Below are 20,580 nucleotides of genomic sequence, written 5' to 3'. Positions count from 1 at the left end.
AAGAGTTCAAAAACATTTAAAATGTAACGAATATTTTTTTCTAGAAGACTATATAAAGAGGTGCTTAATTAATATATACGTAATTTTTCTTTTCTTTTTTTCATAGTTATTTCATTATCGCTATCGTGAATAAAAGACGAAAAAAATTCGGATTATTTTACGCTATATAAATGCTTTATTACCTGTATTAGTTTGAGAAAAATAAATAAAATAGAAAAGTATGCGTTTATTACACGATATATTGTTTTTGTACGTATTATAAATTTAGTCAAATTACATATTTTAGAGATTAAAATATTTTCTTTACAGCCACAACATAGAAATGCATTTTAATTAGTTTTGTTATAGGATATACATGCGAACATACATATGCATTATCATTTCTATTATATGGATGTAATGTTCTTAGCAATTATAACTGTAATTTTTTAAAGACAAGGCTCGAATATTTACGAGTATGCTATTTACAGATTTATTTTTCGCTTATTTATTATGTACAATCGGGAAGTGTATCATGTCGTGAGTTGTCATTTAGTTTATTACTATATAAAATGATATATCTTCATATATTATACATTATATATTTGACAATTTACTGTGATGCATCATGTACAGAATCCTATTGTACGTTATATGTATAAAATCTATCAACAGGCATGTTGGTACTAAAGCAAGAAATTTGATAAAATATTACTAACATACGTATTATGATCAACACATTATAAGGGCTTGATTATTTTCAGGATAGACTTGGCGTATTCCCAGGCTTCACTGTAACATACAAATTTTATTTTAGATGCGTTCATACGTTTTGCGCGATTCACAACATAAACAAAGAGCGTTTCGCTAATCGCGACTAATATTATTAATAGATACTTACTTGTGTGCAGGGTTTGCTTGATCTAACTGTTCGCTAAGTTGTTGAATAAGTGTGGCGAACATTTTGAGGTGTTCAATAGTTTCTCCTTGTAACCATGCCCTTGGTAGCGTACTCATAATCTAACATACATTGATAAACATTTTATTTATTGCAACCGAATCAAATTAAAGCGCTAAAAATTTTTTCCGCTATTGTAATTATCGATGTAACAGGGTGTCTAGCCGTAGCGGTCATGACCGTAGCGGCCATGACCGCTATATACTTCTTTAAATAAAAAAAATGACAGAAAATGTCATTTTTTAAAGATTTTAACGAAATTCCAGAAAAGTCACAAAATTCCATGACTTTTCCATTACATTTTCTGTCCTTTTTTATCTAAAGAAGTGTATAGCGGTCATGGAAATCTTCCAGGTTTCCATGACCGCTAAACACTCTGTGTAATATACATTTTAATGTTAAACAAACGTACCATATTTGCTTTGAATAAAGCATCAGTTGAACAGGAAACTCGTAATCCAGCAAGCAGATAACGATTCAAAAGCGAACCAAGAGCCAAATTTTTTAATTGTACATCCCCAAGAAGACCTTGCCAACTTAATAAATTCCGCAATAATTTGACAGCCATCGCAAATTGTCTTTGAAAGAATTGATGTCTCGTATCCCAAACTCTGAAATGTTAACTTGTGTTAAAAATAGCGAAAGAATAACATAACTATATATCAACTTAATTATATACTGAGTGTACTGACTGTTTTGGGAAAATAGGTATGAAAACATCATTTTCAATAGCAGCCTTAATTTTATCTAAAATAGCGTTGAATAAAGTTTCCAATTGTTTGCTGGTGTCATTCAAATTAGGATATTCCTTAATCAATCGATTTATAGTTCCTACGAGACGTAATGTCTGAGACGTTGACATTGGATCCCATATTTTTTCGATAATAGCTAAAAAATATCAATGTTAAATATATAGTATTATTTTATTATTTTACTGTTAGCTTTCATATTTATATTACTTTATAAATAGCAATATAAACTACAAAAGATAATATAATCCTGGCACTCTTACATGTCAATTTTGGTATCACAATTTTTTCAATTGTCGATGGTATCAATCTAACATCTGGATCTCGTTTCAATGACTCCTCTGTTTCTTTACTATTTAAAGCGTACAGAAGCAACGTATTATACCATTTTGTCCTCTCTAGATCAGCACTTTCCTGTAAAAATAATTAGATATTAATTACAAGTGTGACAAATGTAAGTTCTCTTTGTTGTTGAAAAGAGTAAATAAAATACCATAATTGGGTTCCAAGTAACTAGTTGTAATCTGATAATGGGCGAAATAATTTTAGGTAAACACAACGATACATAAGCTTCTGTATAAGCGTCCATGTCTGTTTCTCTCCATGATTCGAATTTTGAAAGGATGCCACGTACTGTACAATACTCCTCCATAACGTCAGAAAATACATCTTTACAATTATTATCGATTTCATCTGTAATAAAACGTGAAAATGTTATGTAATTATAAAAAATTATATATCTAATAAAAACATAAATAAAAAATGTTAAGAATCAAAATACAAAATCAACACTATTACCTTTCGCTTGCTTAAATACAAGATTCTGTTGCTCAGTGACTTCATCGTCACTAGACATTCCATCAATATGCTTTGGCAAATTTGAAGCTAATTCTCTTGCTCTTCTGCGACGGGCTCTTCTACCCTCTCTCTCTGCAGCTCGTCGTACGTGTACTTCCACTTCCGGTCCTCTTCTCATGGCTTGTCCTCCTGCAAGACGAAAAAGATTATAGAATGTGTTGCGGAATCTTTTGGTGAAATATCTGGAGCATAAGGTTATCATGTACCCCCAAAATACCAAGCTCTATCAGTTATGTACACTGGTTGAAATATACTGACTTGCTGCGGTAGTTATTTCTTCAGCCTGATCTCTAGTGTCTTGTCGTCTTCGTTCCATTAATTCGGTTGAACGTTCGCCATACAGATCTAACCAGCGTTGTTCCAAATCGATGACCAGGGGAAGCTAACAAAAGACGTATACATTTAAATTGATTCAATGAACATGTTCTATTACTTAAAATTGATGATGTCTAAACTTAATAATTTTATGATATAATGCTCAAAAAGCATTAATTTGCTTGTTAATCGACAGCTTCATAAATCACTTAAAACATTCTTTAATGTATTATTTATACATTGAAAATATAGATTAGACATCAGTTTACTTACCAAATTAATTAATTAATCACTTGTATGAATATGATATTTATCTTTATAAAATATGTATAAAAATAACATAATACAGAGAAGATAATGACCCCTGGCAATGGAGACATGTGTATGTGCTACATATGCAATACACATTATTTTTATTTCAAGTCCATTATTTAAAAAAATTTTGTCACTCCCTTATTTACCAAAACTCATGTAAACAAATTATGAAAATCGCACTAGTAAAATTAATTTTGCAAATTTTAATTTTAACTGGATCTATAATTTAGGCTGAAATGGAGTCATAATATACTGTATATTTGCATAATTTATGAGAATTGATCTGGATAAGTCAAAAGAGTCATTATATAACAAATTCAGATACCAAAATTTAAAATGAGATTTATTAAGGTCGTTGGTGCTTTACTGGGACTGAAGAACTTTTTGTCAGCCACATACTGTACGATAAAACCCAGTGCACATAAATCTAACGTGACAGCGTATCAACCCACCTTCTCATCAAGACACTCTACCAAGTCAGTGACATACCCACGCAACTCTTGGTAATATCTGAAGCGTTGTGCGTAATGCGGCGTACGAACTTCGCTTTCGTCCAATTCTTTCATGGTTTGCTGTAATTCTCCCTCTAAACGTTCCTGATCTTGCTGATGTCGTCTATGTACCTCTTTTAAGTTATCCAACCTTTAAATAAAAGTAAATTTGTATTAATCGGCTTTCATTAATTTTTCTATTATATGTAAAGTCTGAAGTGTGTTTGGAGAAATATAAAACCTTGTGCGCATTCTGTTCACAACTTCTTGTGGTGTAACAGGTACAATTTTTGTTGGATCTGGTGGTTGAATGGACGGTGGCGGTGGCGGTGCAGGCATTAATACCATTTCTAAAGGTACACCAGACCCGATCATCTGATTAACATTCATACCCATTGTGTATTGTTGTTGCAACATTGAATCCTGCTGTGCTGCTGCAATCTGCATATCGAAAGACTCAAGACATTTAATATCGCTTTACGTACATATATCTTATCTTAAATCTTAATAAACTGCGCTTTTACCTGAGCACCCGTTACACCTTTCCGTATTTGTTGAGCTTCCCACTCCTCTTCTTCGTTCTCGTGTTCACTTTCATTATCTGAAACTAAATTAAAAAAGTTCCAAATTATGTTGTTTTTCATCTTAAAAAGGCATTTAATGCCTTAAAATTAATTATTATATATAAAAATTTACATTTTAACGGAACTTGAGAAGCAAGAAATGCTTCTCTTCTCTTTTCTTTATCACGCGCTTCAGTGTTGACAGTCATATCTAATCGATCTTGAGAATCATCATCATCACTTCGATCATGATCTTCCTCCCGTATTAGTCTTGACTTGCCCTTATCATCGCTATAAGAATAAATGCATTAAATTCATTTTATATAATATTCGTAGTAAATATATCAACAAGCATAACAATAGAAGAGAAAATTTATGAAACGTCTATTTATTGTATCATTTTGAATTACCTCTGCTCTTCAATAGGAATGTAATCGGTTCCCAATTCTCTTGCTTTTTGTCTGCGTTTTCTCGCTGCATGTATCATAGCGGCATCAGGTATACATCCACCTGAATAATATAAAAAAATATTATTACAATAAGAAATATCAAAATCTTATCAAATTTTTAAACCATTAATTTTTGAATTTTAAAAAACGCTAATAACATGTTTCATAACGTTACTTAGACGTAATATCCAAAAGTAAAATCTAATGTTTCTTTTCCATTTAAGTTTTGTCAAAGATATGGATTGCTAAATATGTGCATACAGCAATTCTATTTAATCTACATAAATTTTAATAATAATATAAGGGTTATATTATTTTAACTTATACTTCGTATAAAAATTACGTACTCTCAAGAAGTATTTTTACAGTTTCAGCTTTATCCGTATTTTTCCGAAATTTGTGACTGCAAGGCTCATCTTCCTCCTCACCCGACGTATAGTCATCTTTTCCTGCTGCCAATGCAGCTCGTCCGTTTAAGATCAGCGGTCCTGTGTTTTTTACTTTCACCTAGCAATAAAAATTATATTTTGTTTAGTAAAGATACATAATCTTAACCAGAAAAATTCAAAATTTTTACAAAAAGAAATACTCTCAAAATACAATTTTGATATATAATATCTTGAAATTAAAATACTGAAGTATTTCTACTGCAAAATAATATATGATATGATATAAAAATATTTATTCATCAAGTTACGACAAAAAGTTTACTATAAGACTGAGTATATGTACATTGCAAAGAAATAATGAACTATTGAGATTAGATGATAAATACGTTAAGGAGCATTTGGAACATAATTTTTATATTTATAATTTGAAAATTACTCGTTTTTCCGATAAACATAACTGATAAAATAAAAAGTAATATTATAGAAAAAGTAATATCCCAATCAAATATATAAACTAGCATTTATCCAAATTCAACAATTGAAGGAACCGCCTTGTATTTTCATGTAAACTGCTCGATACACACAATTATATATGCAACGTATTATAATATAAAAAATGACATTTAAATATTGTCTTCTTGTTGTACTCCCATAGTTGTTTCAAATCTTGAGAAACATTAGTCAACGTATTAGGGAGAGACATAAAAAATCCTCTATGTTAAATGATAAGTTACTTAAATTGAAGAAACGCTAATAATAATAAAACATCATAGAGATAGCTTACTACTAGATCATCTGTCTTTATTTCTAAATCTTTTTCCTGCTTAATGGATTTATTCGCTTGCTCAGTGTCCACTTGCATTTTCTCTTCACCTTTCTTTTTCCTCCTTTCATGATCTAGCTGTTTCATCAGCTTTTTGCTCCTCGACGATTTCTTGACTATAAAAACTTCTCCGTCGTCCCCTGTAATTCATTTCAACTTTTAATTTCAATCTGAATATACATTACATAGTTCAATGCTTGGTAATAGATTTAGGGGAAACAGCATCTGTTAGCTATAAATATTATTTGTCTAAAACAAAACTATGTTACTATTAAACCATTGTCTTTGTTTCTGCTATTGTGATTAGACTTTGTGCAAAAGCTTCTTCTATTATGAGCGAATGGCATCGCATTATCATTCGAACAAATTATGTACAAAGATATATGTAAAACAAGTTACTCTCTCATGTACACTAATTACACACGCACACACACGCACGCACACACATATCTACACACACACACACAATGTTACATATGCAAGCATGTGTGTACGTATAAACACCTTGTTCCAGCTCCTCTCCAAAGCTGAGACGCGTCTGCTTTGGCTTATCCTTCTTCGTTTTAATTTTGACCGGCTGCGCGTCCTCCACCTCCATTCTGTTCTCATTATCCTCGTCTTCATCGTTGAAAGGGCGTCGGCGTATGTTCCGCTTCGGTTTGTTGAACAATGACATTGTCGTTGCAACGTCGTTCCTCGACAACAGAGCACGACCGTCCGCTACTCAAGCTTGACTATTAAAGACAGAAAGACGCGGACTGAAACTGATAAGCGGAACGTATTGCATTACGGGAGACTAATCGTCGAGCCGTAATCAATCGCGAAACGTACGCGATAACGTCCTACTCCGTATCGATGGATCCGCGACACGCGAGACTCGAAATCGGTGCGAATTGCGAACAGCCGAACACTCAAATACACTCGCGAATGACGCGAATCGCGGATAGTTGAACTGACGAAGGGAACAGGGATGAGTCGGACGAGGCGGACGAGGCTAGCTAAACGGCACACGGGCACAAGGCTGTACTGTAGGTAGACTGTACTGACTGTAGCACTGACTGTAGTCTGTAGTGAATGTAGTGATCGTGAGAGAGAAGGTGATCGTTTGGCGCAATGACGACGCTTCCTTCTGATGAGTTTTGCAACACTCTGGTATTTTTGGCCGCGTTCAGCAGATACAACTGTTGAGTTCGTCTTATCAACACTCTGCGTTGATTGATTGGTTCTAAAAGTAAGAGCCAATCACGTTTGACTGCTACTCAGCGGCTTGGTCTGCTGAACGCGCCCAATGGCTGCGCGTTGCGCGTTCCGAAACTCTCGATAAATTATCTCCATAGTTTCGCTTGTCTTTCTTTCACGCGATTATTTAGGCGCGCTATATAGCGCCCATTTTTATTAATACAAAATACAATAAAATACTTCTCAATGCTTTTAAATAATAAAAAGATAAAAGACAACTTTGTGTAACAATGAATATATATTTTCTATTGCTTGAACCTAAAAGGGATATTGGTTGACATAAAAAGAAAATGAAGCGAAGTAGGAGTAGGTGTAATGCACTCATATGCACCTGCAGCACCTTACAGCACCTCCAACCTCCAAGCCTCCAAGCACCCGCAAGCACCTCCGCAAGCAACGAGAATCAAGCCATGTGCTTCGTGGAAAGTTGAAGATAAGATTCAAGTGTAAATTATGTATATAAAATTTTTAAATAAATATATGTAGTTTTAAACGCTTTACGTGATACGCAAAACGTGACAAAATGCAAATAAAGTTGGTCGAAAACGCTAGTCATAAGAACACAAGCGTTAACCTTGCCGATCTGGACGATTTAATCATGAAGAAGGCGAAAGGTGGCGGAAAAATAATTGTGAAGAGGAAAGGCGGCGGAAGTATAATTGATCAACGCCCACTATTTTCCAGCGATGGAGAGTCAGTTTAATTTTAGTCTCTATTTCAAGTTCTATTTTATTTTCTTGACGTTTCAGTCAGCACATTAAACGTAGCTCGATATGTAATCAATAGATTTTTTTTCCAGAACTCTGCACATAGTATGGAAGAATGTTATAAGGGTATACAGCACGCAAACGGGAGACTTTGTGCGAGAGTTCGAGCCCTTGGATTACAGAATTGCTGGAATAATAGCGCATCCAGATAACGCTAGCGTTATCATCGGTTGTACCGAGAATGGCGAACTGTATTTCTGGAATTGCCAAAGTGGCATTATCACTAAGAAATTAGTAAGGATTTGAAATGTTTCGCTTGTTAACGTTTCTATTTTTAAATATCTTCCATGCAGGATTATAGAGTACATTGTACTTTTCTTTTAATTTTCAATTTATATACATACTTTGGTTTTTTTACCTTTCAACTCTTTAATCTTTATCAACCCTTTTGCTTGTTATCGAAAATTTATAGGTATTAAAGAAATAATATAAATTATATACTGATACTTTTGCAGCAATTAAAACTTCTTGCAAAGGACAAGGCAAAAATTAAAACCTTTCATATTGTAAAATATAGAACGGCTCAAGGAAATGAAATATGTCAAACGCTAATAACCCATTTCTCTGATTGCGGAAACAAGATATATGTACTTTTATTTGATATAGAAACTGGAATGTGCATAAAATCAATATATATCTTGTAAGAAATATTTTTTAATTTTTTTGTCATTTTCTACCAAATTTTGTTTGATAATTGCATAGTTTGTCATTTTTTTTTAAATAATTTATTATCTGTTTTTTTAGCACAAAATTACAAGAGTATTATATTGATGTAATTGGAAATCATGGAGAGAATTTAATAGCGCTTTTACATGAAACAGATTTACACATATTAGATCCAGCTAGAAATTTAGTCGATAAAATGTAAGATATTTTGAGATTATCATGTATATAACATTTATTTGTATACATTCAAAAGTATTACGTACTAATTTTTAAAATACTTGGTCTAAATGTAGACACAAGACTGGTAAAACTGGTAGATTACCTACTTGGATAGCGGGACATCCAGAAGAAGAATGTGTTGCCACGGGAGATTCTACGGGTCGTGTATTGGTATGGAGAAATTTGTTCCAGAGTAGACCATATACAGCTGTTTTTCACTGGCATACATTACCGGTCACAGAAATAGTGTTTAGCAAATCAGGTAATAGATGTTAGAAATTTTTTATTTATTTGTTACATTTACAAGATGTCTTTCACAAATCAATAATTTAGTATGATATAACACACTTGTTTATTTTACAGGTGGCCATATGTATACAGGTGGTGGTGAGTGTGTACTGGTCAAATGGACTTTAGCAAATCCCCAACATAAGTCATTCCTTCCACGATTACCGGCGCCTATTAAACATCTTACTATTGCACCAGATAATTTATATGTTGCTGTATCGACTTTAGACAATGGTAAAATTTTTTTATTGCGACAATTCCAGCTTATAAACAGCGGATTTATAACAACTAATCATATATTTCCATTGTAACAGGTATTGTTATTGTAAATCCTCAAAGAAAATTGACATCAGTGATACAAAACTTTACATGGGGTGTCGCTTCATCGTCCAAAGATCTATTTCCTGCAGGACTTATCGTTGACCCGAGAACAGGTAGTCTCGTTCTGAATAGTCGTACTGGACATGTACAATTTTACAACACTCATACAAAAAACTTATTATACAACGTAAGATATTTGTCATATGTTAAAAGCAAATCTATATAAAAAGAAAATTATAATAAGTAAAGAAATAGTAAAACTTTGACAAATTTTTCAGATTAATATAACTGCTCAAAATTTTTTGACACAAGAACGCGATGTAATTATTGTAAATACAGAAGTTACAAAAATATCTCTGAATCATAATGGCACATGGATGGCGACAGTTGAAGAACGAAATGATAAAGTTTCATCTATAGAAGTTAGATTAAAATTCTGGGTGTACGATTTGAAAAAGCAAATGTAAATATATATAAATTTTACTATATTTGTTTAGATTAAGGCTACGGTCAACGTGACGCTACAAATGCTTCGAAGCATTTCTCTTCTCTTTATTTTCAATGAAGAAAGAAGGAGAAGAAGAACGCTCCAAAGCATTTGTAGCGTCACGTTGACCGTAGCCTAACACTACACAATATTAATAATTTTTTAATATTTTAGATTTGTATTAAATACATCCATTGAATTACCTCATGAGAATGGAGTAAATGCACTATATTTTCAACCAGATACGACATTTGACGATGGTGAATGGTTAGCAGTCACCACTGGGAAAGATAATAAATTTAAATTATGGAATTTGGGAAAATCTTCCACTATAGAAAGTACATACATATATATATATTTTTTTAATAATAAAATAGCTTCATATTAAAATTTAGTGAAATATATATGTATATCACTATTTGATATTATATTTGTTATAGACAAAGAGACAAAACATTGGTATTGTTATGGAGTGGGAGACTATCGCAATTTAGCCGCTACAGATGCAGGTTTTTCAGTAGACGGTTCGTTATTGGCTGTTGGTTTTAATTCTACCTTAACTTTATGGATGCCTGAAACTTGCGAATTAAAATCCAGTCTTACACATTCTCAATATAACCATCCAATAACGTAAGTTAAGAAAATTAAATATATTGTAAAATTATTAATGAGTATATTCTTAGCTAAACATAGAGTCATCGTTTATAAATGCATAATTGTAAAATGTTTACAATAGACGAATAGAATTCGGCAAACACGAGGCCTGTCACCTTGTTGTAGTTGTGTCTCAGCAGCACATAACAGTTTGGAATATTTTAACTCTTGCTATAACATGGAGCGTATCCCTGAACGTCGTGAGTCTCACGTGTGACCTAAAATCTACATACATAGCAGCATTTACATCTGACAATTCATGTATGTTGTACAGTGTGTAAATACTTTTTCATTATATACTATTTATTTTACTATACCAAAGGAATAATCATTGGAAACTTTAATATATTGTAATATGCTATTTTTTTAAGTCACATAACAATCTCACGTAACATTTATATCATTATATATTTTTTTATCTTATTTTATTATTATGTTTTAAGTATAAAGATTATTTACTTGCTTTTAGTATACGTGTTTACGCCACAAAGTGCAACACCCGTTTATAAGAAAACATGTCTCATCGAAAGTACCAGTTCTGTATTGGCAGCTACTTTTGTACCTCATCTACAGGAAAAACGTGATCCTTCCTTTGGTCATTGGCAACGAAAGTCGCAACTATTCTTTTTGGATTCGAATCAGGTATGTCTTGGATTATGCAGCTAAATTTATCAATCTAATTGTGTAATGTTTGAATGTTAAATTGGGATATAAATATATTTATATTTTATTGTCTATTACTGTATTCTGTTTAGGAATTGCTTACATTGGAACCAGAATCTGAAGCGAGTGTTTCTTTAGAGATTATTTCGGACAAAGGAACCATGCCATTGACTGCCTTCTCCAATTTTATAGCGGCTCAAACCTCTTCGAGCAAAGAGCAGACTGTCGCGCAAGTTCATGAACATCTTGGTATACCAGCGAAAGGAATGGTACAAGAAGTATGTAGAATTTTGAGTTTCAACATTTTATCAAAATTTTATGCAAAGATTCCTTCAAGTTGCACACTTTATTTACAAATTTTCTGAGTTAAAGTAAATTTTCTTTCAGAAATAAACACAAATTATAATCAAAATTAATTTAATAGTATTATAATCTAGAAATCTAGATTAAATCTAGAATCTTTTGTTACGCTTTGATCCATTTGAAATATTTGCGACTTTTGGGATTCTTGATAAATTCCTTACACATTATCTATTAGGAATATTCCTGTACGATTGATATGCCAATGCTATTAACAAAAAAGTACTATTTCTTGTTGAATAACATAAGAAACTTTTAATATATTTGAGATCAAATTTACATTAAGTAAACAAACGGAGACAATTTGCAAAATAAATAAGGGTTTACTAATCTAAAGTAAATGTAAAAAATGAATATAAAAAAAACAAATAAATTATTTATACATATTCTATAAGAAATAATGTAAAAAATTGTTTCACTATTCTGTTTTGAATATTGTTCTGAATTTCTGATTCTGAATTTATAAAATTTAGAGTCAGTACGAGAACATAATTTTAGAAACTTTGTATCTAGACAAAGAGATTAAGATTTATCAATGAAAATTAAATAATATAGAATATAATATTTCTCTTATCATGATTGTCAATCGCATTTATGCAAATTTCTTCAATAGAACAACATTCTAAATTATTTTTGCTTTCTAATGCAAGTGCTTTTACAGATATCTACATACTTTAATTTAAACTAATTTATAAATTAAATTTAAATAAACTTAAACTTCTTTAGTTTAACGACTTGAAATGGTGTGTTCTGCACGATCGGACGACGAAATTTGCCATAAGGTATCGTATTGCCATAAGTTGCCAATCGTGGATCATATTGAATGTCCATTTGTCAGTGTCTTCTTCCTAAGCGATAATTCCGACAGCGACGAACAAAATCGAATTTTCTATAACGAAGACAATGCCATTGCGGAATTTGCCTCATGTTCTCGATCGCCTGCAAATTGTATAGCTTAAACAGAATTATTAGGTTTATTAAATAAAAAAAATCAGAAAAATTACTGGCATAAGAGATTAGCAAAAGTGCGAAAAGGAAAAAAAAAGATTATTCAACATAATGACCAGTCGCATTAATCGAAATCAGGTCAAATAGCTACTAAGAAGGTTAAAAGTCATTGAGATCTTGACGAAAAGTCTTCCTGTTTATAAGATCACGCACCACCTACGACTCAATGTGATTGGACACATCATCGCACTCTCGGACAAATAAAGATTGGTTTAACGAGGAACGTTCAATGACCAACGTCCACTTTCGACATTACCATGTACTTACATCCCACGTGCTTACAACGGAGAAAAATATGAGTCGCATTTCTTATAATTGACGCTCAGCGAGAAAAGGGAACTCTACGCTTGTGAGTCATTCGCGTGTTTCGCACTAACAAAATCCCGGTGATCCAAAATCGGTAAATTGCATAATTTCCAACTACATTATTCTCAATAATGGTATCGGCTTCGTTTATGACGAGATATCGCATACAAAAACACTTACTGCTTCGCTGTTACTGGCGGGATATCCAAAGGCGATCACTGCGAGTAGTAGCGTTGTAACCAGGCACGAAACCAATTTTAATGCAGTCAGCTTCATTCTCGATACCGGTTCTTTTTCCAGTCCAAAAGATGCCCAAGAATGTTTTGACTGTGGATTTTTTCCGAATTTTTTTCTCAGTTCTTTTCAGTTTATTCCGTCTTCTCGATCAATGATTGTAATTAGATCGCTCTTCGAGTTCTTCCCGAATAGTTTCTTCACCAAAAAATGCGAATTAATCCAAATGTTTCTATTGAAATTTTCCATAGAGAGCTATGTCAAGTGGTTTTACCCAGTCTTTATCAATTCGAATGATTGTACAATGGGGTGTTGACGAATCAACACGATGCAACTTGACGAAGATGGTATAACGTGGAAAAATATTTAGTAATCCTTCTTATGACAGTCGACAGACACAGAGCAGATTCTTCATGTGTGTACCAACGATCCGCGAACGACTGGCTTTCAGCAGAAGTCTCGCCATGATTTAATATAGAGACTCCCACCCTCTCACGGCGTTCTAGTTGTCCCTTTAGGACGGTTGGACAACAGGCAAACTTCGCTGGAAATCCTATGCCTCTCACGTCATAATCGTCGTACTGCAAGCTATAGCATCTATTCATATGCATTCATATGTAGATATATATATATTTTAGTTTATTTGGCTTTATCAGTCGTCTTGTCTTTTCTTCGTGTGGGCGGCAAGTTGGCCTGACAAATTGAACAGAGTGAGGTGGAGTTGTATTGGAAAAAGCAGATAAGGGCAAATGTAACATGCATCGTATTCGTATCGAATAATTAATCCACCGTGCCGAAAATAAAGTCGAGAGATATCTCGTCGAAGAATTTATCGAAAGTAGTTACGCGAGACGTATCATGTTCTGCTGCTATCAGATACGAATGTGTTAAAAGTAGCTTCGTCTGCCACTATTTATCTACGGTAAAAACATACAAAGTGTACTATTTTGATTTCAAATGGTCTTGAATACGATTGACCTTGAGTAAGGGATCATTGAACTTGTTACAATGTTATCTTAATGTAAGATGTTTTACATTAATTAAAGCCTTAATTTTGCTTGGAATATTTTGTAATAAAATTAAACGAAATGAGAAAGTTTTTTTTTAATGATTAACGTGTTTTTATAGTACATTTTGATAGTTAATAGTTAATATATTTAATTTCTTATTTATACACTTTATACCCAAAAATAAAGATTTGAATATCTTCAATGATTTAGTTAAGTCAATTTCAAATTTTTTCTAATAATTTACAGCGACAGGTTGTAGATAACGTAGATCATTAAGAAAAAAAAATAGCCTCGATCTCAATACATGGGTATCATATCGAGCAAAAAATATGTCACTAAAAGAAGTAAAATATAATATTGAAACAGTGTCGGGATGACTCTATCTGAACAAAAATTAATCTTTGTCACAAAATGTCATTCATTTCACAATCATCATGATATCTAAGGATGAGCTTGCATCTCGCTTAATTTTCAAAATATTTTACCGCATCCATTACAATAGGACAACCTGCGCGATGCGAAAATAGCGAACGACGTTGTCACAGAATTGTCTGGGATTGCTCGGAAAAGTAAAACCAGGCCAGCAGGAACAAAGTCTTATCTTCTTCGCCGACTGTCTCGATTGTTGTCATTGATACCTGCTAATAAAATGCCACACCGGTACAGAGGGCAAAGTTTAGATCAATCTATCTCATTGATATACCTCTATCAACATTTTGTAATAGTATTTTACAATCACATGATGCCTTTAAATTTCTTTAAAAGAATTAAAGTTTGCTGATATTCTGTGTTCGCTGCTATATCTTACGATATTTATTTCTTTATTCTATTTATATTTTTAGTATGCATTGAGATAATATTTTAATATTTACACTTCTGAGACATTTACTATTTATATAGCCCATTGAAATATTCTCACTAAATGGATCGTAAGGCTAGATACGTAAGGTTTCCTTCTACACTAAAAATAGCTTTTTTACGACCAAAATAGACCAGGATACGTTACAAACGTCAGACTTTACTAGACTTGGTAATTGTCTTGATTATAGTGATAGTAAATTACATTCTCTGGCTATCTCGGTCGTTTTTCGTATGAACAACTTTACGACTATTGTCATCATGATTCTCTGAAATTGACTTGAATCATTATCGACAATCGCGTCATCCTAAAAATGAGAAGTGCGGAAATAGTACAAACATGGCTTAAATGCGTCATATACATATATTGTCAACAATGTAATTGTTGCCACTTGAAAGAAATGAAATAAGAGACGTTTTCCTTTTATAAAAGTGGTATTAAATCTAGTACTATATAATTTTGCAGAATCTTGTCTTTAAAGTAGTCATTTATTTGAAAAGGAAGCCGTTGCATTTAACAATAACAATTATAGAGCGTAGATATTCATCGACGAAATTAAAGTGCATTTTTTAAGTTTTATACTATAATACATATAGACGCGCGTTTGTCGCTAAAGTGTACACGTTGCGAAGAATATTCGTGTGGGTTGCAACAGACTAATCAACCTAGATCTGAAGTAGAAGATTGCAGGAATTGCACAAATTTCACTTGGAGGTGTGCTGTGTGTCAGCTTTAAAACTAATTAGCCAGTCGTCTGACCGACCGATTATCACGAGTATATACGTATGGCAAACATACTTTGAACCTGTCGCGTTGAAATTGACGCGTTCCATTAATGTCTATATCCGTACATTACATTATTTAACCGACAATTCAGCAGAGTGCATTCGCTTGTAGTAGCTTAACATTAATCATCATTCTTGTTTTTCAGTTACTTAGCGTGTCCGCTCATACATTGCCACCGATGAGACTGCTGTGCTCGTCATTTATTTCGTCTCTGGCAGGACAACAACCCGTAAAAAATTATTCCAAAAATGCTGAAAACTTCAAGTATGCAAAATTAACTTGTGCAAGTTCCATACGTTAAAGTTGTCATATTTTACTGCTTCGTTTTACGTGAATAAACATCGTGTATTGATTTTTTCGTAATTTTCAGAGACAACGATGACGACGCTCAGGATAATGCTTCAGATCTAAGTGAAAACGAAGTATTACTGCCGACGAAACCCTCGGTCACACCGACGAATGAGAAAGAGGATATGGATGAAGATGCAAACGTACAACTCACCGATTACGATTGGTCTTTCCTATCCACTATACTTCCTGATCAAGACAATATTCTTTGATTCGTATTGCCGTAAAAATTACCATACGGAATTGCGACGGTAAGATCAGTAATATTGATAAAATCATCAATTCAACGAATACATATTCCCGTGAAATATATAAAAGGTGCACAAAGTGTGTTGACGAAACATTAATAAAAGATTTGGTTACATGTGTGAATCGACTATATGAAATATATATATAACTTTTTAAGACGGTTTTGGTAATTGGTTCAATTGCGAGGCGAGCTCGGCGAGTTCGATGACAGCTTCGCTGATCCTTCTTTTGTAAACCGGGTCTCTCTCCATATTTGAGAGGACAAACTCTTTCCTATTCCGAAAATAATAGTCGGCGTAAGACGCCGGGTTGTTCATAACTCGTGCACCAATATTCTCGTCCATTAAAACCGTAGGAAAGTAGATTATCGCGGTGATAACGGCGCCTAGACGTTGTTCCTCCATACCTTCTATCAGCTCTGACCATGGGGGTGTTTGCGTATGGGTCCCGTGAATGTTCAGAGTCTCGCGCAACGTATCGTAATAATGACGCAACATCGTGCTTTCCCAGGTCTCTCGGAAGCTCCGGTCCGTGCACAGATACAAAAACTGTGCTACGTCGTGCGCCAAAGGAGAGTACCTCAATAGTTGGAAATCCACCAGCAAGCATTTAGGCGACACGTCATTATTGAAGAGAAGATTGTTGCCCCAGAGATCCCCGTGACTAACCACGTTCGCCTTTGTGCGCGACGGCTTCATAGCGTGATACACCTGCTCACAGGCCGATCGTATCAGGTCGGGGTCGTGTCCCAAACGCTCGGCTACGATCGCGGCGACGTCGATGCCTGCTTCGAACCACTCCCGCGTCATTCCCTCGTGAACGAAAGCTCTCTCCACGAAAGCGTCGGGATACAGCCGATTTAGAGACGTGCCGAGGCGAGTTTCGGCCAGCAAAGAGGCGGCGTGTAGTCGCGCGAGAGCGCTTAAACCCGCACGTACGAGTGTCTTGTCAAATAGTTTATCCCGCATGGAGTAGCCCTTGCTGCTTAACTCCTCAAAGACTATCGAATCGCTCTTCACTTTGTAGCACATCGGCGCCCATGGTTCCCCATGGTATCCCTTACGGAGCAACGGCATTATGACGCTATAAAACATTGTCTCTTGTTTAAAGACACCCTTTTTTATCACATAGTCAGCTTGATCGGGTACCTCGTAAGGTACGGTCTTGAGAAAGAACGAGAGAGCGACGGTTTCCTTTTTTCTCGTGGCTATTATATCGAGCCAATAATGAGAGCCGAGAAATCCGAACTTGCCGTTGGAGTACGGTCGAATGGTATATTTTATTAGATTAGTGTCACTGCTCAGCGCAGCTCTCGCCACCTCCATCACCTCTTCGAGAGAGAGCAATTTGTAAATGTTATTATTCTTAGTGACATCGGTTTCCATTTCAAGGTAGATGAGATGTCTTATCCATGCAATCGTAACAAACAACCGTATTCTTTTCGTAAACGATACCTTCGGGTAATTGAGGTACCGGGACAATTAGTTCGTCTTTATATATGCTTGTCGTATATGTGTATCGTATTTCCTTATTTGTCAACCGATCACCCGCTGCATATATGTATAACGTAACATATTTCCATCAAGATATCTTCCGATAAAAGCTTTCGTCGCATGACATTTTCAGAGTGCAGCAAAATTAAACCTGACAATCTACGTTAAAGTGAACTACTTCTTGTATCGTTTTATTCTTATACTAACAATAAAATGTATCAGTTGCAGGTTCTTTTATCACGATGAATAAACAGCCAATATATTATCTCAACGAAGGTTTTGGTTGTCGTGAAAAGGCCGAAAGCGGTGGAAGCTGAAAATGTACACGCGTTCAAACGTCCACCGGAACAATTTGCATCTATTTAATTTATTTGATAGAATATACGCACAGTATACACTTTGGAATTTGAGAGATTCAGAGCTATTTCCACGAGAATATTTTGGGCTACGGTTAAGATCCTTTATATCAGTGGTAAATCTTCTGTCAGCGGCTGTCAACGCTGATTCGTTCGCCGATAAGACATCGACGACGTCTCAACGTGAAAATGTCATAGCGTTTGAAAATTTATTTCGGACTTATATTGCAACACTATAAATATCTGCCGTCGTGAAATCTAAGCGTGTGAAATCCGAAACATTCTATCTTTGCTTTTTGATATCTTTCACTATGCATTTGGTTATCGTTGAGCATACGTACGATAAAAAAATATGAAAGGTGCAATGTTGCAGTAATCGCGTATCTTGAGCAAAATTTTATACGACAATTCTTGAAGATTAAAACATAAATGAGTGTATAAAAGTATAATATGAGAGTATAAATATGATCTATCGTTAGTTATAATTTTGTGGAAGTTTAATCGCGATTATATTTTTGAACGGAATTGAAAAAGATGAATTGACGAAACCTTTATTTATTTTCGGTACAACTATAATCGACTTTAAACATTTCAGAAACGACGTGCAACGATTAATTGGCACCACGACCCTTGGCACGTTCGTGACAATGTCGATGACAAGATTGTCATGCTTTACGATGCGGTTGAAGCACAAAAAAGCGCGACGCTTCTCCTTGACCCGTATGCAGCGAATTCGTCGTCAAGCAATATATCCCACGCGTATTTCTCAAACGGCTGAAATTCAACGTCGCGACGTCGTCGTGCCGCGCACATCCTCGCACGAACGTCTCATTTTCATGTCTGGACGAACGCAGGAAAGGGAAAGAAAAACAAGGAAAGATTGCGTTCTCTTCTCCTTGAGCTATCCGTACATCCAGATTCTTTGTTTTTAATTCATCAATGTAAAATTAAGCTGGAGCTTTTATAATCGCGATCCTCGAAGTTTCCTCTTTCGATTTATGCCATCCCTTTCGCCTTTTGACTTTTCGAGAATTCGAAAGTTTTGGACATTCTAATTTTGCAGTTTAAAGTTTTGGAATTGTAATTAACGGGCATTTGTCCGAGGTTCCGTCTATGTCCAAATATATATACATATTATATAATATTTATTTTGAATATTGCTGTAGTTACAATTATCAATTAAGTGGCTACGATTGCCGGCGTATGATATTTCTATTTTGTATCATAGTTCTAGTTTCCGCGTTCCCGGTTGAAATGTCGGCAGTCGGTTACATTGTATGTACAAAATCGTGAAAGTTACCTAAATTATCGTCAGCGAGCACATTGCGATCACATTTGCGATCGATCGTACACTTGAGTCAACTAAAAGAAGCAGAAGAAATTTTACTCAAAATATGACAAAGTTTATAATTTGTTTAATTGGCTGATTAACATACGTTTTTCATTAAACAGAATGTTTGCTTATGTGCATCTCGAGCAAATCGTGCCTGCGGATCAAAGAGACAGAGATGATTTCGAATATTTAATAAGAATACAAAAGAGAGGAAAAAATTTGACGCGATAAAGATTATCGTTGAATTATTATTTGTTTATTATTTCTTCGGTACATCCAGTGTATAATCAAGTGTGATCGGCACATGGCGTGTATTTCGAATTTCGACTGACAATCAAGTACAATTAGTAACTTTCAGGCTCGTTTCATTCTAACTCGTCAGAGACTCGTTCAAGCGATATAACATGCAAGAACAGACTGACTGGATGAATTCTCACCGGGATGGTGAAATTATTATTAAATTAAATTAAATTGTTACTAAATTCGACGATATTATTAGTTACGCTGTCTCTCGTACAAATGTCAGATGAAATATTTTGCACTTTTATCTTCTTATTTTATATACGCCTATACATATATTTACACAAAATATTTTATTCCGTGGGTTCTGTGATTTTCACAGAAAAATGCCGCCTCGAATGCTTCGCGTTACAGGAAAACTGATTTGAAAAGATTTAGGAGCGTGATTTCTGAAAAATGCCGCGGGATATCGCGAGCTTTAATGGCTCGAAAGTAAAAAGTTGAAGAAAATGTGGGAGCCAGGAGAAACAAAGCTTTAATGTACTTTTCAATTCTTTCTCTTATGTACCTACTCTATTGCGATTCTTTCAGATAAATTTTATTTGCTTTCTTTTCTCTTCTCTGGTTGTAAAGCACCAGGGTACGTGGAGGGTCTCTGAAAAAGAATGTGTCCTTGAGGGAGATGATTCGAATGGTAAAGCTCCGGCGATTTATAATTTCGAAAAATATTAAAAAATATTAAACTTGTATTCTCGACGAGATAAATATGCTACAAAAAAAAAGAAGCCCCGCTAAATAGGTAACG

At 34.3% G+C, this 20,580-nt stretch overlaps 3 protein-coding genes across 7 annotated transcripts; 1 reads left to right on the top strand and 2 right to left on the bottom strand.

Moving 5' to 3' along the window:
* Window positions 1–448: 448 nt before the first annotated feature.
* Window positions 449–6,959, bottom strand: LOC139823397 (PAX3- and PAX7-binding protein 1). Of its 2 annotated transcripts, none has more exons than XM_071795908.1 (16): window positions 6,394–6,959; window positions 5,851–6,029; window positions 5,025–5,184; window positions 4,639–4,738; window positions 4,362–4,519; window positions 4,190–4,272; window positions 3,907–4,106; window positions 3,627–3,816; window positions 2,803–2,926; window positions 2,485–2,673; window positions 2,180–2,379; window positions 1,950–2,100; window positions 1,630–1,825; window positions 1,350–1,548; window positions 881–999; window positions 449–771 (listed from the first exon to the last, which is right to left on the bottom strand). In XM_071795908.1, the coding sequence occupies exons 1-16, from the start codon at window positions 6,563–6,565 to the stop codon at window positions 720–722; spliced, it is 2,472 nt and encodes an 823-aa protein (XP_071652009.1). In that variant the 5' UTR covers window positions 6,566–6,959; the 3' UTR covers window positions 449–719. The 2 variants fall into 2 exon arrangements, with proteins under 2 accessions (XP_071652009.1, XP_071652017.1); XM_071795916.1 differs by having other exon boundaries at window positions 5,940–6,029; window positions 6,394–6,534.
* Window positions 6,960–7,476: 517 nt separating this feature from the next.
* Window positions 7,477–20,452, top strand: L(2)05287 (WD repeat-containing protein l(2)05287). 4 transcript variants are annotated; one of them, XM_071795641.1, is made up of 16 exons: window positions 7,477–7,821; window positions 7,928–8,129; window positions 8,351–8,535; window positions 8,640–8,759; window positions 8,855–9,042; window positions 9,144–9,302; window positions 9,383–9,576; window positions 9,668–9,852; window positions 10,051–10,214; window positions 10,317–10,506; window positions 10,613–10,791; window positions 11,000–11,172; window positions 11,286–11,471; window positions 15,902–16,020; window positions 16,127–16,355; window positions 18,798–20,452. In XM_071795641.1, the coding sequence occupies exons 1-15, from the start codon at window positions 7,652–7,654 to the stop codon at window positions 16,314–16,316; spliced, it is 2,604 nt and encodes an 867-aa protein (XP_071651742.1). In that variant the 5' UTR covers window positions 7,477–7,651; the 3' UTR covers window positions 16,317–16,355; window positions 18,798–20,452. The 4 variants fall into 4 exon arrangements, with proteins under 4 accessions (XP_071651742.1, XP_071651749.1, XP_071651739.1 ...); XM_071795648.1 differs by lacking the exon at window positions 18,798–20,452 and adding an exon at window positions 18,069–18,739; XM_071795638.1 differs by lacking the exon at window positions 18,798–20,452 and having other exon boundaries at window positions 7,478–7,821; window positions 16,127–16,509.
* On the bottom strand, window positions 15,110–17,738 carry LOC139823344 (uncharacterized kinase-like protein D1044.1). The gene has a single exon (XM_071795800.1). It carries the CDS (start codon window positions 17,736–17,738, stop codon window positions 16,506–16,508), a length of 1,233 nt encoding a protein of 410 aa, XP_071651901.1. The 3' UTR covers window positions 15,110–16,505.
* Window positions 20,453–20,580: the final 128 nt, after the last annotated feature.

The sequence above is a fragment of the Temnothorax longispinosus genome, chromosome 1 (assembly GCF_030848805.1).
Source record: "Temnothorax longispinosus isolate EJ_2023e chromosome 1, Tlon_JGU_v1, whole genome shotgun sequence".
In the NCBI taxonomy this organism is placed as follows: Eukaryota; Metazoa; Arthropoda; class Insecta; order Hymenoptera; family Formicidae; genus Temnothorax; species Temnothorax longispinosus.
Note: the sequence above shows the minus strand (reverse complement) of the source record. Positions and strands in the feature narration are given on the sequence as shown.